This window comes from Trichoderma virens, assembly GCF_000170995.1.
Source record: "Trichoderma virens Gv29-8 chromosome Unknown TRIVIscaffold_6, whole genome shotgun sequence".
Lineage (NCBI taxonomy): Eukaryota > Fungi > Ascomycota > Sordariomycetes > Hypocreales > Hypocreaceae > Trichoderma > Trichoderma virens.
Window position 1 is genome coordinate 1,802,764 of NW_014013743.1, and position 16,897 is coordinate 1,819,660.

Here is a 16,897-nt window from a genome sequence, read left to right on the forward strand (position 1 = left end):
CGTTGCCTGATGGATGATTATAATAGTAAAAATCGCCGGCCTTTGAATCAAGATCCGGCGGCGTCGACTAGATCAGTCTCACGCTGCTTGGTATCATCCATAAGAAAGATGGGCCAGTTTTCCCCTTGTATCTCCCGTCTATCCCTCTCCCGTCCACCACTCCGGGCTCCAGGTCTCAGGTGAGGCGTCTCCTATACACGCCCATCATCCAACTCGCCCTCAAGACGGCCAGTCCAATGGCCATTTTGATGCTGTCCTGAATAACATTTAGCTTGCTGCCACCCACCTCGTGCCACTCGATCGGCACTTCGGCGACCTTGATGCCAGGACTAGTGCCAATAACACTGCCGTCGCTGCCCAGGACGGGCGTGGCCGGGGCGGACTCGGCGAGCATCAGCATCTCAATGTCGAAGATCCAGCCTTCGGCATGCATATAGGGGACAATGTGTGGCAGGGAGGCGCGGGTGAAGAGCTTGAAGCCGCACTGGGTGTCGCGGATGCGAGACGTGGCGGGAGGCGTGAGGATGGTGAGAACCAGGTGGAATGACCGCATGAGGAAGTTTCGAAGGGCAGAACGCTAGGAGAGACAGGAGAGATTAGCATGTATGCGAGATATTGCGAAATAGCTTAAACGAACCTTGACAACTGCCTCGCTGCCAACAAGATGGGCGCGGCTACCAATGGCAACTCCTCGACGGGAGCCATCAACGACCTCTTCAACCCCCTCAATCAATCTCCCCACGTCGCTAAACCGCGATGCGCCGTCCGCATCAGCAAACAAGGCGTACTCGCCGCGCACATGGCGCAGACCATGAGTGACACCACCGCCCTTGCCTCTATTCTTGGCCAGAGAAACAACCCTGAGGACATCATGCAGGCCATTCTTCTGCGCAAAATCAAGCACCACATCGACAGTCTTGTCGCGACTCCCATCATTGACAATGATAATCTCGTAGCCGCTGAGGCCCAGCTCCTTTGCGTCGGCAGCACCTTGCGCATGCCGCTTCTTTGCAGGCACGGCAGGGTTCTTGGTGCCGGTGCTGCGTCCAAAGTGCTTGTCCAGGTACTCCACGGCCTCCTCCAGCGTAGGGATGACACGGTCCTGCTCGTTGTACGCCGGGAAGACGACGCTGAGGAGAAGCTCGGCGGGCTCAATGGAGCCGACGTCGGGGGTTGGGTATGCCTCGTGCGGGCGGACTCGCTGCTCGGTGAGGCGGCGTTCTGCGAGCCATCGGTCGTACCAGCAGGGAAGAGGGCGCGGCGTCGTCTTGCCAGAAGGGCTGCTGGTGATGTACGTCTTTTCGGACGAGAGGACAGGGCGAGGCTTCGGGGCGACGAGGTGGAGGAGAATGAAGAGCTGTGCGCATCCCGTGGTTAGTTAGCTGTGGCTTCGCAGCGATGAAAGGGGGCCAATTGAAAAGATCGCATACGCTGACAAGTCCAAGCAGGACTAGCACCAGAAAGAGGGCGAGGAGGATGTAGACTGGAGTCGCTCTAACCCAGGCCCAGAGCGGCGCAGGGAGCTCCAACAGCTCTGTCGCAAAGTCCATTTTTGGAGTTTGGCGGCTGGCGTGAAGCCAAGATGGGAGAAGAACTGAAATGCGTCAGACGGCGGGCATGTGTGGGAATTGCAAAGACGAAAAGGAAAAAAGAGGAAAAGAAAAGAGAAGCAGGACGAATATATAAGTCAGAAGGACAATAAGAAAAAAGACAAATGAAAGGAATGTGAGATATCGAATGCCAGATGCCGCAAGTTTCACTGACACCTGGCGAATAGTTAGTAGTTAGTAGGGATTTAGTACTGCATGATGCGCGCCGCCAGCAGTGAGGCCACAGTTTCGAGCTGCAGGGACGGATCGTCTCCACACGGCAAGGCTGGCCAATCATGGGTGGCGGGTTTCGGCTCATGTCAGTGCCGTTTAGTGGAGGCCGGCGGTGTTCATGCGGTGGAGAGCGCTGTGGCTTCCACTATATTGTTTCTTAGTTGTATAGGTAGAGAACAATACACCTCGAGTCCAATACGAGGGCAATAGATTAAGGGGTCTTTACAGCAAAAACACTAATGGTCACAGGCAAAAATAGATACGTTCAAGTCATTTCTTTTCTAATCAAAGCAAAAAGGAAATTAAAAAGGAGAGAGAGAAAAAACATCAAGATGAAAAAAACAAAGCTCGCCTGTGTAATCCCACTGTATCAATCAAAAGCGCCCATTAAATAAATCAGTATCCAAGATGATGAAAACAAAAGACCCGCGTTTATATGAGTGTGTGTGTTTGTGTGCCGATTCTTTCTATTCCACCAAAAAAATGTATTTCATCCCATCATAAATGAATGGCTCTCTTTATGCCGCCAAAGATTCTCGTCGGTGCTGATGAGCTTGCAAAACATGCTCCACGCCGGGAGCACGTCGTCATAGTCGCTGTGCGCATAACATATGAAAAAAAATATTAAAACAAAAAGTAAAAAGCAAACTCCGGATTTCCCATGTTCTCTCTTTTTTGCCCAAAATAAAAGGCCCATCAGGGGCAGGAATAGCAATGTTGGCGTGATGCCATATCCAAAATGTAGCAATGCAATAGACTGAAATGATAACGACAACAAAAGAAAGAGCAAGTGTTGATATCGATAAACAATCGAGTTAAACAGTGACAGCAGGTGCTTTTGAGCTAGCCCAGAGAGACTTCTTGGAAAGCTTGCCTCCGCTCTTGGAAAATCTCTTGGACTTTTTTGTAGATTCAGGCTGTGGGACGGAATCTTCTTCTGGGAAGACGTTGATGACAATGGACTGCTTAACAACGGGGGCAGGGACGGGGGCAGGGATTGGGGCATTGACAGCAGCGGGGACAGCGGCAGCAACAATGGGAGCAGGAGTGACGGCGGGCTGGGGTTCGCTCTTGGGAGTTGCAGCCGTCAACGCTTCAGCACCTGACTCGATTCGCTCCAGCTCTGTGAATCGAGTGACCTTGGCAGCTTTACGCTCCTTGGAAGTCTTGCCGTTGTGTTCCGGGGAGGGGTTGCGGTCTGTCGATGCAGGAGTGGAAGTAGACGTAAGAGTGGTGGCAGAGGTGTTGAGGCTGGCATTGAGGGTGCTGGGGAGAGAAGTTTCGGACTTTTGCTGCGAGCTCAGCAAGTCAACCTGCGGGTGGGTATAAGTCCGCAGGATCGGGGTGGGCGCATTGACAATGGGCGCAATAGACGCAATAGAACCGAAGCCCCTCATGGAAGTAGGAGGGCGGGAATCTCGAGCGGCTCCCTTTGCCGAGTTTGCCATGGCAATTCGCTCAATTGAAGAGTCAGATGGGCGGCGATGGCCCGGCCGCGGTCGACGACCCCTCTCGGCAGCAGTAGGCGGTGGGGGAGCCCGCACCACGGGAGGGCGAGCAAGCCTCATCTCGAGATCATCTTGAGAACTCGTAGAGCCGCTGGAGCTCTCTGATTCTTCTGGGCGTCGGAAGAAGCTGGTTAGCATCTTGCGGATCAAGGTTGCGCACAGAAGCAGCAGCAGAAGACGACAGCGACGACGAACCTTGTGAGGAAGTTGGGCTGGTCCGGGACGTGTTGTAGCCAGACACAGACACCCGGACGGCCTCCTTGCCCTTGGCCGAAGCGGCGTAGGCCGTAAACTGCGAGCCAACGTCGGGCATGGAGCCGGCGATCTCGCGGCTGTAGCTTGCCGAGTAGGGTGAGACACCTGTGTAGCTGTACGCTCGGGGCAAGCGGACCATGGGGGTGGCACTCTTGTCCGTGGGGTACGAGACATGGGACAGGCTGCTGCCAACGCGAGGGGCGCCGGGCATGTTCATGTGGTGGCCGGACGCAGCCATGGCGCTCCTCCGCCGGTTCTGTTCCTGGATCTTCTGTCGATCGGCCTCTCGCCAGCTAGGCGGCGCGCTGGCGATGGCATCCGTGGCAGCGTGCGTGGGGACATGCTTGTAGGGAGTCTTTTCTGTCTCCTTCTTCTCCTGCTCGGCGATCTTCGCATTGTGTTCTTTGGCCTGTTGGCGGCTCTTCCTCATGCGCGAGAAGATGGACATCTTGACCCTCGTTTCCTGCGCGGCGTTCCCTTTTCGTCACTGGCCTTGGTGTTGCAGCTGAGGCGAGGCCGGGTCCAGCGTCACTCAAGGTTCAGGAAGCCCCAGATATATATATGCGTGCCAAGCAGGACGGGTGGTGTAATAGGAACCGGGGTATAGTAGAATAAGCTAACGGGGTATGCAAGCACAGAGTGGCTCCGCTGCGTAAGCTTCGGAAGGGCAGAGAGGAGTGATGCGGCGACGATATGCCGAAGAGTGTTGCAGATCCGATAGATTGACGTTTCAGGGGGAGTGATGACCGGGATTTGGTGCCGCTGCCGTTTGGCGATGATGTTGCGGATGATGCTATCTCGTCAACAGAGGGGGGAGAAGGCGAGAGAGATGGAAGTATGAAGAGCGGGACCCCGACTTGGCGTGACCAAAGTATAAGCAAATACTCGTATACGTAGGCACTCGGGCCGAGTAGTAGAGCAAGTTGAGGTATCTTTGTTCTCGGCTAAGGGTCACTCTCTTATATCTAGAAAGTTTGTTGTGCTTGAGATGGAGAGGTGGATGGGCCGCTTATAAGTGAGTGGGTGGATCGGATCAGATGCGAGGGATGCGATGGACTGGGTCTCTGCTGCTGAGCGGGTTCAAGGCGAGACAGGCCCTGCTCAGCGTCGGAGCCGGGCTTAGATGACGATCTAGCCGGCGGTGGTTGGTTGGTTCAGCTTCAGTCAGCCCTGGTCGTGGGGAGTTGGCAACGAGAGACGACAGCAAGAATAGGGGGAGGAGACGAGATGAAAGAGAAAGGAAGAGAAAGAGACAAGAGACAAAGCAGGAGTTGGGCTCCAGCCCTATGCCGAGAAAGCCAAGGGGAGCTGAATAATGGCAATGCAATGCGCAGAACGGAGGGGGGTTGCCTCCGGATCGCCGGGGAGAAAAGAGAGAGCGAGAGAGTGAGAGAGCGCAAGAGAGAAGAAGGAGAGGAGGGGGGGGGGGGGGGGGGGTGGCCCAATTGCGGTTAAGGCAAGGAGACTGTGGTGAGGAACCAGAACAGCAATGGATGGAGATTTTGGAGAATCGGGGGTTGCTGATGCAGATGCGGCGCCGGATGCAGATGGGAGAATAGTTGTACTTTTTGCGCCTAGGCGTCGAGGGCTGGGCACAGCTGAATGGTGGGCGACAAAAGACAAGGACGGTACAAGACGAGAACGACACGAGACGAGATGCCGGTACTGTCTGTACCTGTACATCCACCTGGGCGAGTCGCCCTTGGCCTTGTCGGCTATACTATGTACTAGAGGTAGACAGATGCGATGGCTTGCAACGGGGGCGCGAATGACTGGCTCGGGACACGCAGCTTTGCAAAGCGACGATGCAAATGCGGCTGACTCGAGGGATTGCGTCGTAAGACTTGTGCAGGTCGGTGGCACACGTGGTTGCAGGAGGCTGTACGAGGTAGTCGGTCGAGTACCGGTACATGCAGCATATCGGACTTCCAATTGGGATCTTGATGATGTGGGCTTATCAGGGATGTTTGATGTCCAGCGTCTGTACGAGTACTCGTACTGTACCGTGCCGCGCCTCACGACTTCCTTGACAGTACCTACCTAGGTATTCTGTCGACGTGAGAAATCGAGCAATCTACCAGGTTTGATGCCCCCTCCCTTCCAGCACTAGTTTATTTTTATCAACCATGTCTCACTATAGTAGACAATGGCATCATTGTCTTGGTGAAACCTTGTGTCAGAAGAAGAACAACACATCATCGCCATCTCCAACCCACCAGCCAAAAAAAAAAAAAAACTCGACCAGACGTCAATTAGCTGAGGCGACACGGGCCCTAGTACCTAGACACGGCCTGAGCCCCTCTAGAGGCCCATCAGTCATGCCCTAATACCGTTACTGTCACCGTTCGGGGCGGCGGCAGCCCGCTGGGCTAGGCACTAAACAAGAAGTAGTGCGCTAAATACTTCCGCGCAAAGCGTAAAAACTGGCGATGCGATCCCACTAGCAGTGATGGCAACCAGGTACCTGATAGCGGTGGGACCCTCAGCTCCAATGCTTGCATCCATGTTAGCATACGGTAGCAATCAAGTCGATTGATTGCAAGGCGTGCAGAATCCATGACCTACCAGACTGGTAATAGATAGTAGATAGCTTACTAGATAGAGGTGCCTGGGATTGAGGTCTGGTAGTTTTACACGTTTGTACTCCATACCAGTACCCTGGAACCACGGGTCGTCGAATTGACCGAGACACGGGACTTTTCTTGTCAAACAACCACCAGAGCAAATCAATATTTCCATGCACAAAGCATCGCCACCACCACCGCCGCCGCTCTCTACAGTGCATGATGCTACGTCCATAGTTCACCTGATCACACCACAGCGAGGCGAATGACAATCCATCCATCCTCTCTCTCTCTCTCTCTCTTCGTCGTCGAGTCGTGAGGCTTGTATTAGTAAACCGCTCACGTTCAACCCTCATCTCTCATCTCTTACACCATGGCCGGCGATCAAGGAACCCGAAACTCTGTTTTGGCTTGTCGACGTAACTGAGCATAAGCCCCGTGCCTGGTTGTCGCCCGTTCTTCTCTCCCCCTCACTTTGCCATCCACCATTTGGCATTGCCCTGCCAGCCACCTCCGTCGTCGAGTTCCACCACCCGCAGCAAATCAAAGCCTGCAGCAGATATGGTGACGCCGAAAAGCTGCTCCCTCTGGCTCCAAAGCAAGGTAGGCCCCAGGACCGCCTGCAGCAAATGCTCCTCGCCATCTCGTATTCTGCTCACGGACCCCCATCCAAACGGCCACCAAGTATGAGTACTTGCGCGCTGGCCACCAACCAATTCTCCCCCGACCTGGTGCCTGAAAAAAATAAACAAGAAAACAGGCCGTCATGCTGGTGACTTGCTAGTGCTGCTCAGTGCAACACCATGTTACTGTTCAGAGCATTAGGCGCTTACGGAGAGCTCCATGAGGCTTGCTTGGCTGAGATCCCGCTCCAACAGCACAGCGGCTTGGCGGAGAACGAGAGGGCATCAAACTTTGGAGTGCCTGAACTCAAGAAAGCCAGCGAACGTACCTGATCCCTGTCAATATTGGGTGGGCGGATATGGCGCCGCCAAAGTCCAGCCGCACGCACGCTAAAATAGAATGCATACAGAGTCCGGACAAGTAGAAAGCAGAGGGGAGCTTGCCGCGACCTCGGTGGCGTAAGCCATCTCCGGCGAATTCATGCTACCGTACGAGTATATCAAGAGTACGGAGTATTACTGGAGCATGCAGCATCATGAAGCTCTGAGCGGCTCTGTTTTCCATCACGATAGCATGAAAAAAAAAAAAAAAAAAAAAAAAAAACACCGTTCGTCTCGTTCAACGCTGGGCTTTCCGTTGCGCTGATTATGCAGCCGCTCGCCCAGCTACATGGCTCACTTGGCCTTCGCTTGTCTTGTTCCTATCGGAAGCCGCTGCTCAATCCGTGCGCAGTGGGCTCGGCCAGCAAAAACTGGGTCTCTCAATGCCAGGAGAGCGAACGGGCTGAGAAGCCAAGGGGAACCAGGAAAGGGAAGTGCCGCGATGCCGCTTCTTTGGTGATAAGGCAGAGATCATGGTGAGATCATTGGACGTGGAGATTAGGAGACTCCCGGCGGCAGCCTCTATCACAACGCCACCAGGAACGTGGCAGTTCCTCTGGTCGAAACCCGAAATGGCTGAGTTGTCAACCGCCATGACGCCTATCTGCCTAGTCCTGAAGCGAGACATTCGTCAGACCGCAGCGATCAGCGTGCACGGCTTCCGTCTGCTGCCGGGGCCTCGACTTCAATCATGCACGGAGTACCGAGTACGTAGTTGTACAACTTGCGCATCCCACATGTTGCAGACCGACTTGCTCCGTACCAGGTTACGGGACGGTAGCTGCCGTGCCGCCGGGACCCAGGCCAGGCTATCAAAGTGGTCCATCTTTGTAACATGAATAATAATAGTACTAGTTGCTAGCCAAAGCAATTGTCAAGGCCAGCACAGGCAAGCTGAGGCACCTCCGTGCTTGAGAGATTGGTTGGCGCGCGAATGGGACTTAATCAACTCCCACAGGCGGCCGACAACTCGGGATTATTTTCTCTCCTTCTGTTCGTTCCCAATTCGACAGACGCCATTCATTTCCAGTTAACTCGATGCGGATGCCAAGTCGATAACTATACAATAGCCGAATCCCGAATGCTACTAGGTAAGCAGGGTGCTCAATAGCAGTTGGAACTATTCGTACTCGTACCAATGGCGCAGTTTTCTTATCCCGTCCTGCGTGCTGAGCATTCCAATTACCATGCACCTTTAGAAACGACGTGGGGGCCGTATCCGGATTTCCAACACTACCAATATTCCTGTCATGCATGTATTATGCATATGTCAGTGTCGAGCGGCTATCCGGATCGAACTGTTCCACAAGGTTGAGTTGTTATCTTGAAATCTGTGCGTGCAAGGTATGAGAGATAAGGTCTGAAAGATAATGTGAGTACTCCGTTCACACGCGCCGAACTGATACCTGTAACACATTGACAGCTTAAGACTTGCAAGGTCAACCTCTCACAAGATAAGCCAGTGCTCAAAGCAACTTCATCATATCTCCGCCTCTTCATTTTCAGCCGCGAGTCCGTGGTTCTAGAGAGGCAATAGTCGTGTACCGGTGGTGCTGGCTGGCTGCAGTCCAATGCCGGAACCATTCCCCCTTCCCTCAAGGGTTTGCATGTACTGGGAAGATGCTAGACCTGCTTTGGTGACACACAGCTCTCCATCTGGTATGGAAGTCCGCATCAATCACAATTGCGGGCCAAGGCCTCGGTCCAGCGCATTGGGCGAACGCCTCCAAATTACCGCTTTGGTTGTAATAACACTCAACTGCATGGACTAGCGGTTCAGTACATGGATTCGTAGCGATCCATGTACTACAACTACACGCGCTGAGCACCCCCCTGAGCATACCACCGCCGTTCATAGTCGAGAATCTGAAGACGTGGCCACGCTAATATGCAGGCCCTATGTAAAAGGTGACCAGGGTCCTTCACACCGGTTGATGATGATGCATACTCTACGCTGATCAGGGATTAACTGAGAGCATGACGAGAAGCCCTCTCCTATTCTGCAGATGGAGTACATGGCTATGCGTTGAGCGCAACAGGTATGAGCATGACTGCGTTGTGGCTCAAGTCCATCTGCGTTGTATGGTGAAGTGTCGACCCATTCCTCGCGGAAGACACGCTTCGAGTAACCCGACCAACCGCTTGACTGCGCGGGCACCACTAAGAGAGGCAGAAGGCTTGTCAACTGATCAACAAGATATGGCGGCATGGTAGCCAGGCTGTCCAACTGGCAGTGCTCCATACTTGGGCAGTCGTAGCTGTCTCTCACAGCCCAATGGCTTATGCTATCAGAGACATGCATGATGGCGCACTCTGCTAAGCTTGTTGTTCCATGTTCATTCCGAACACAGCCAGATAAGACAAAAACGGTGAGAATGAGCGCCCTTGCTTTATTGGCCGGCCAGCACGAAGCAAGACAAGGCAGCCAGACCAAGGAGTTGGAGCTGAACAAGGCAGATTGATGAGGCCTCCCTGATTCGCTCCAGTTCTCACGTTGGCGTCTAGCCCATCCTGGTTCTGGCGGTGGCTGGAGCAACTCGGTGAATGATGCCAGCTTATAAGATGAATCGAAAATGTAAGGCGGATTGCTTTGGGCTTGGAAAAGGGAGAAAATCAAGGCTGCCACTTGGAGTCTTTGAATAGTCCCTTTTGCTCAGTCACTTCTCATAAATCACATCAAGCGTAGTATATCACAAGTTATACTTTGTACTGCATTTGCCTACCCTGAAATAATCAGGTTTCTGGCTGCCACATCATACTTGGACTGAGAGACGTAGATATGTTGGTCTAACCAGAAGGGAGGGCGCGAAGCCCCTTTGTGGTTGGCTCAAGTTCGCTGCTGCGCCATGGTGCTTTGGTTCTCATTGAGAAATGCTCACGGCACAGGGTAGCATATACTACCAGCGTAGTAGCGACGGCAGGGCAGGGCGGTAGAACTGTCTGGACACTGAAAGAAAACAGCGAAACTGGACAACGGGTTTAAGTCACTTTGCCGGGGACTAACCTCAGCCGAGACATACTCGTATCTGACAATCCCATCTTCCCCTATAAAGCGGCGATGAGCGTCGCGTGTTTGACTCGTTTGACTCGAGACTGCAAGGGAGGCTTAAATTAGTACAAAGGAAACGCCGCCAATGACATGCCGTCATGTAAGGAGTCATCAAGCGGGCCATTTGGAGAGCAGTTCCAGCATAGCGTAGAAATTGCCAATTGATAACATAGCTGGCCAGATAATGTTTCTATCTTGGGCAGTGCTCTTTGTGTAGTTAGTCTTGGCGATGGGATGACAGCAGGGAGCAGCGTAAGTTTAAGCGATTTGACTGATCAACTGTCCACTCTAACGTTAGTGTACCGTAGCCCCGGAAAAAGGAACGAACGGAAGAGGCGTTCCCCAAAAAAGGGACCAGGGGCCCGTGATGCAAAAAGTGGCGGCTGAGGTGCCGTCGGCTGGGGCGAATCAGGTCCCCGTTGGCTGCTAACGCTTCGCCCCAAATTCAAGACTGGCGATTGAGCTTTGAGTACGGAGTATGCCACGCTCTAAGCATATTTTTTAATTTAACTGAGGACGAATTAGTGGCTGCGGCAGAAGCAGGGTTGGCCAAAGATAGATTGATGGTACCCTGAGCAAGCCTCTCGATGCGACGTTTCGAAAGAGCAAATTAGACATGGCATGCATTGCGGCCATGCATCTAGGGCGTGGTTTCATGCATTATTGAATCATGACAGCCGGAAATTAATATAAAAAAGGAAGAAAAAAAAGTGACTGATCAGCGGGAAAAAAATCGATCAACTTACATGCCGTCGCTGGATGCGAGATGATGGATGGACGGACGAGATGGATGGGATTGGACTGGGTTCGATTGCCCTCTTTGCCTCCTCCATCCGGCTTCCAACCTCTCTAAATGCGAGGCCGTCGGCAACTGCGAGTCACGATGCGAGAATCAATCGAATCGGCACATCTCGTCAAGGTTGATCGTGCAACACGAGGCCCGCTGCCGAGGATCGCTGCCGAGGACCGGGCTATGTGGGAATCTGTGGGAATGGGGAATATGGATTTTGGGGGGAAGCCGGAGGTTTGGTCTGTGCGCAGCCGTTGGGCGGCCTGGCGAAATGTCACGTGCCGCTGTGGCGTGCTTGGGTTTCAAAACAGGTTGTTAGCACGTAATACTACTCCGTACTATTGACGCCTTAGGCTCTCGGGAGGCGAAAAAGAGGGAATAAAAAAAAAAGGAGGATAGAAAGCAAAAAAGGGGATGGAAGCGAAAAGGGAATGCCGCATTGGATGGATGAATGCGGCATACTGTGCCGTATTGCGCCTGTGAATCTGAGTGCTTTTGGGAGAAAAGACACCATACAGGTAGGTACGAAATCCATGAGCATGAGGGACGAAAATAAGGTACGAGAGTACATGCATGAACCTTGTCGATGCGTTAGCACAAGTCTTAGCCATCTGTTTTACCTTGGGTAGCATCCAATGCCGCAAAGTAAAACGGCTTTCTAGTGCTCTTCTTTTTGTTTTCCACCAGTTTGACATCCAACGGCCCAAGAGGCTGCAGCAGTAGAGACGCAAGACGGGCTTATCATACCTTAGTATAGTAGAGGTACGCTGCATGCGCTGTCGTGCTGCGTCGTCAGGTACTAACCTTTGGCGGTACGGAGTAGGTACATGCGGCCTCATACGGGCTGACGCCGAGCGCAAGGTACATCCAGGTGCTCCACGCAGGGACGGCGAGGCCAAACCGCTGGGTCAAAAGGCAACGGGAGTCTGTTTCAACCCAACAACCGCCCCCCCCCCCCCGGCAGAGGCAGGAAAATTCCGCTCGGCAAGGCGCTAAAGCCAGCAGGCGGCAAAGCCCAGCGCAGGTCGGTGCGCATTACTGCGAGTACGTTCAGGCGTCCGTCCGTCGCCCAGGCGGCAGCTCCAGGCAGTGGCACAGCAGGGCCCTCTCAACCCGCCCAAAAGAGACGCTGGACATCCGCCAGTGTGCTAAAAGCAGCAGAGGCCCCAATAGGCCCCAATGCCAGAGGCCAACGGCCCAGCACTAGGCGTTCCGTCCAGTGCCAGTGCCTCTCTGCTCCACCGCCGCCAACAAAGACGCCGCCCGTGGTCACGCGCTTTTCCCGCTTCCAACTATCCCCGAATTTCTCACGACTCCAGATGTCGGCAAGCATCCAGCCTTCAAGTCACCGTCTCCGACCATCAGAATAAAGGCTCTTGCCCGCTGCGCCGCGCGCGCACTTTCGCTCCTCTGCAGATTCGCAGCGTCTCGTCTCTGGTCGCGCGTGCCCGCCTCCCGAGATATTCCGTCACCGTCGCCGAGGCCCTCTGGTCTGACGCTCTCTGACGCTCTCTGCCGCCTGCCCCGGTCGCGCAGAACCGCTTCGCTGGTCCTTTGTGCGGTGGTGCCCATCCGCAACGCCCGCCCGACAGAAAAGAAGCCCAGCAAGAAGAAGAGAAGTCTGCTAGAAGCACACAAAGCGAACAAGGACCCCCCGACCGCAGCGTCTGTGTGTCGCGCGTCGTTGTGATTGCATGCGCACTGGACCGACCGCAAAAAAAGTCGTCTGCCCGATATCGAAACGCCACATCGCTGCCGCCCGCATCCCCCAACTACCCACCCAAGTCACATCCAGCCACGACAGGACAGGACAGGTCCCAACGACTCCATCGCCCTCGATCCCGAACCTCATCCCCTGTCCGAACCGCGAACAGCCGGCCTGCCATTCCGAATAGCTTCGCGCGCGCCCTTCTTTGCGGGGCGCAGTTACGCAAGGCACCGTGGCGGCGCTTACAATCCTCGACCAGCCCGAGACGCCGGAGCTGTCCCTGCAGCAGCATCTCGACCTCGCGCCCGATCTGGTGGGCTACGGTAGCCAACTCGTCACGGGGGACGATCCCCAGTCCTTGATGATGGCACAGCCGGTGCCTCATCAGGACAAGAAGCGCGTCAAGGTCTACGAGCTGCGCAACAATGACTGGTTTGATCGCGGAACGGGCTTCTGCACCGCCAAGTTTGCGACGGTATGTTTGCGTCTTCTTTGCGTGTCCTCGCCGACCCATGTCTTGCCTCTTGTCTCGCTTCTGTTCCCCACTCCCACCTCTTTTCTTCTTATTTCCTTTCGGCGACTTTTTGTTTCCTTGCATTTTGTAGTAGCTTGTCGCTGCTCTGATTGAATCAGCTGGGCTTGGTTGGGCTGAGTAGAGCTGGCCTGGCCTGGTCTTGCTTTGGCTCTCTCTCGCTCCTCTCCTGTTTGATTCATCTTGGCACTGCAAGCGATTGGCCCATTCAAGGGATACGCGTATTTGCCCATCGTCATTGTTGCTCTGATTGCTAATTGTGTCATGCGTTTGACGTATAATCTAGACCGAAGATGGCGGTAAAGATCCAAAAGTCATTGTAGAATCCGAAGACCAACCTGAGCGACTTCTATTGGAGACGACAATCCAAAAGCAAGATGGATTTCAAAAGCAACAAGGCAAGCTCGCAACGGCTCCCTACTATCCCTTTAGTCATCCCCATCTCTCTCACTTTTTGAAATATATCTCCTTTTGCCTGTGGCGACCCTTTGACTAATGGGGCTCAACAGAAACGCTCATCGTATGGCAGGAGCCAGGAAGCGGTGTCGATATGGCCTTGAGTTTCCAAGAGGCCGAGGGATGTGCCATGATCTGGTTTGTCTCAACTCCTTCCAATCCCCTTCGTTCCTTCTCCCCTTCGCCACTATCCTTGTCCATTGCGCCTCTCGAATCGTCCAAGATCGCCTCTCTTCGTACAGCATTGTATTGAGCATTGGCTGACAAAATCATGTGGTGGTTAAGGCGCTTTGTCAACTCTGTCCAGCAGCAATTCCAGCAGAATGCTGGCGTAGGTAAGGATTTATTGCCATGCTGCTTGCGATATGCAGAAGCAACAAGCTGACGCTTTCTCAGATGATAATCTCTCCGATGATCTCGCCATCGAAGCCATTCCTCCCGTCAATCTTCCCACTGCCGAGCTGGGCAACCTGGTAGAAATCGAGACTAGCATTAGGGTCATGAGCGCGACCGCCACTGGCCGCGAAGCTGTTACCAAGTTCATCGTGGCCGACGACTATATCAGCAAGCTTATTCCTCTGGTAGAGATTGCCGAAGACTTGGAAAGCCTCCCCGACCTGCATCGCTTGTGCAATATCATGAAGGGCATCCTGCTCCTCAACGATACATCCATCATTGAGCACGCCGTGTCCGACGAGTGTCTCCTGGGGGTTGTCGGCGCTCTGGAATACGACCCCGACTTCCCCAGCCACAAAGCCAACCATCGACACTGGCTCAGCAACCAAGGACATTACAAGGAAGTTGTCCCCATAAATGATGATGCAGTCCGCCGCAAGATCCACCAGACATATCGCCTTCAATACCTCAAGGACGTTGTTCTGGCCAGAATCCTTGATGACCCCACCTTCTCCGTCCTCAGCTCTCTCATCTTCTTCAACCAAGTTGAAATCGTTCAGCACCTACAGACAAACCCAACATTCCTCATGAACCTCTTTGGCATCTTCTCTGCCCACTACCCCGACACGAGAAAGCGGAAGGAGGCTGTCTTGTTCATCCAGCAATGCTGTGGTATCGCCAAGACCATTCAAGCCCCTGCGCGCCAATCTCTATACATCAACTTTCTTAACCATGGCCTGCTCCGCGTCATCTACTATGGCCTAAGACATGTTGACGTTGCCGTGCGTGTTGGGGCCACGGATATTCTGATATCCATTATTGACCATGACCCGACGCTTATTCGCCAAACCATCTTTCGGCAGATGCACGAGGGCACCTCATCGCTATTAGATTCTCTCATCGATCTTCTCCTTGTCGAGGTTGACTTGGGAGTCAAGACGCAAATCTCAGATGCTCTCAGAGTCATTTTGGATCAGGGAGGAGGCCCTGCTGCTGCCAACGAAGCCGCGGCCAATAACAATGCCAACGCCAACGGCAACAAGCAGCAAGCAGCCGAATTGGCCGCCAGGGCCAGGATGCAAATGCCTGTGGATCCGCAGCACGAGCACTTCCTAACCCGCTTCTACGAGTCTTCCGCTCTGAAGCTCTTTAGGCCCCTGATCGAGCTAGACACCCGCTCCCATCTGGACTTTACTGTTCAGGAGGCTGCCATGTTCTCGTGTCTTGTCGAGGTGCTTGGCTTCTTCATCCGCCAACACCATCGATTCAGCAGATACTTTTTCATAGTGCATAACCTGGCGGCAAGGATCGTCCAGCTTCTCAAGTGCCGAGACAAATACCTGCAGCTGGTTTCGATTCGACTCTTCCGACTAATTGTTGGCCTCCAGGAGGAGCTGTATGTCAAGAATCTAATCGAGAATGACGTTTTGGGTCCTATTCTTGAGGTTCTGGTGGAGACTGTGCCGCGGGACAATCTCGTCAGCGCCGCTTGCACAGAACTCTTTGACTTTGTCAAAAAGGAGTACTTGAGAGACATGGTGAAGAACCTGGTCGCTGATCATCGTGAGAATTTGCTTCTCGTTTGCCACATACCGCCTTGCCAAGACTTGATCACACGGTATGACCAGACTGAAGGCTACACGACCAACATGGATTACTTTGTCGATACAGACGACGATGTGACGAGGAGGCCACCCCACCTTAGAATGATGGAGCACCTACCCATTGATCTACGCGAAGAGGAATACTGGGATGCTTCTGATCCCGAAGACGAAGGAGAAGATCAGAACTCAGGAGATAGGTCATCTAGGAGCGGTGGCTCGTCTTCTGGGAAGCCTCTAGTTGACTATCCCTCAGACGAGGACGACGCCGAAGATGGCTTAGACAACGACACTGATGACCAGTCAAAAGAAGAGGGCGATGAGAGTCTCAATTTCAGCCCACGGTCGAACGTCTCGGCCAACGTGCCGCCGCCCGAACGTCTCTCTGAGAAACGCAGACGAGAGGAAGACGAGGATGACGATGATGAGCTGGGCAAGTTGATGCAGAGCAAGCGGCGCAACAGCAATTCTACGGAATCCAACTCGTCAATCGCACCGAGCCTCAACCGAAGGCGCAAGTCGAGTTTCACCAATGGGGGAGGTAATGTCGCACCCAGGAAGATTGCAATTAGCCTGTCGCCAGCTCTGAGGTCAGGCGGTCCTTCTCGATCCGACGATGACTCGTGAAAGAGGGACTTGTTTTAGCTGCAATGGTGTATGGCATTAATACCCTCTCTTCGTTCATCATCTCTTGTTCCTGTTCTTATTGCATCATAATTTTTCATTCGGCCATGACAATGTAAAGAGCAGATGGTTACTCTGTGTCTAAGGGTTGGTCCTCGTAAAACGGGGAGATGGCGGTGGGTAGGCGACGGGCGGCGTTAGGATTTTCCTCCTTTTTCCTTTTTTCCTTTTTTTTTTGGTCTGTTCATTGACCACATCATACTTTGTTTCATCTTTTTATCTTTGGGATGATGATACGGCTCACTGGCCCGTCACTGTTGGAGATGCAACGGCGGCGGCCGCAAACCCCCTTTTTGAGAAATAGAATTGACATAGCGGTGGAGGATTTCAGCGGAGGGATAAGGTCGGAAAGACAAGCAAAAGAAGAAGATAAAAAAACGTCCCAAGGACAGATGTTTTTGACTCTGGGATCTGGGATCTGGGATCTGGGAGAGCAGGAGATGGAGTTTCAAGCTTTGCGCTTGATTTGTATCATATCTAACATACCTATCAATGTAATGGACTCCTTCTTGGCCATAAGAGGGAAC

The 16,897-nt window shown here is 53.4% G+C and overlaps 3 protein-coding genes across 3 annotated transcripts; 1 reads left to right on the forward strand and 2 right to left on the reverse strand.

Moving 5' to 3' along the window:
• Positions 1-175: 175 nt before the first annotated feature.
• TRIVIDRAFT_54031 (glycosyltransferase family 2 protein) lies at positions 176-1,550 on the reverse strand (the record flags this gene model as incomplete). The annotated part of the gene is made up of 3 exons (XM_014101382.1): positions 176-577; positions 638-1,357; positions 1,431-1,550. The coding sequence occupies 3 exons, from the start codon at positions 1,548-1,550 to the stop codon at positions 176-178; spliced, it is 1,242 nt and encodes a 413-aa protein (XP_013956857.1).
• A 1,088-nt stretch (positions 1,551-2,638) lies between these two features.
• TRIVIDRAFT_71240 (uncharacterized protein) lies at positions 2,639-4,067 on the reverse strand (the record flags this gene model as incomplete). Its single annotated transcript, XM_014101383.1, has 2 exons — positions 2,639-3,441; positions 3,527-4,067. 2 exons carry the CDS (start codon positions 4,032-4,034, stop codon positions 2,639-2,641), a joined length of 1,311 nt encoding a protein of 436 aa, XP_013956858.1.
• Positions 4,068-13,065: 8,998 nt separating this feature from the next.
• On the forward strand, positions 13,066-16,639 carry TRIVIDRAFT_83909 (uncharacterized protein; the record flags this gene model as incomplete). Its single annotated transcript, XM_014101384.1, has 4 exons — positions 13,066-13,176; positions 13,520-13,664; positions 13,763-13,831; positions 14,086-16,639. 4 exons carry the CDS (start codon positions 13,066-13,068, stop codon positions 16,311-16,313), a joined length of 2,553 nt encoding a protein of 850 aa, XP_013956859.1.
• Positions 16,640-16,897: the final 258 nt, after the last annotated feature.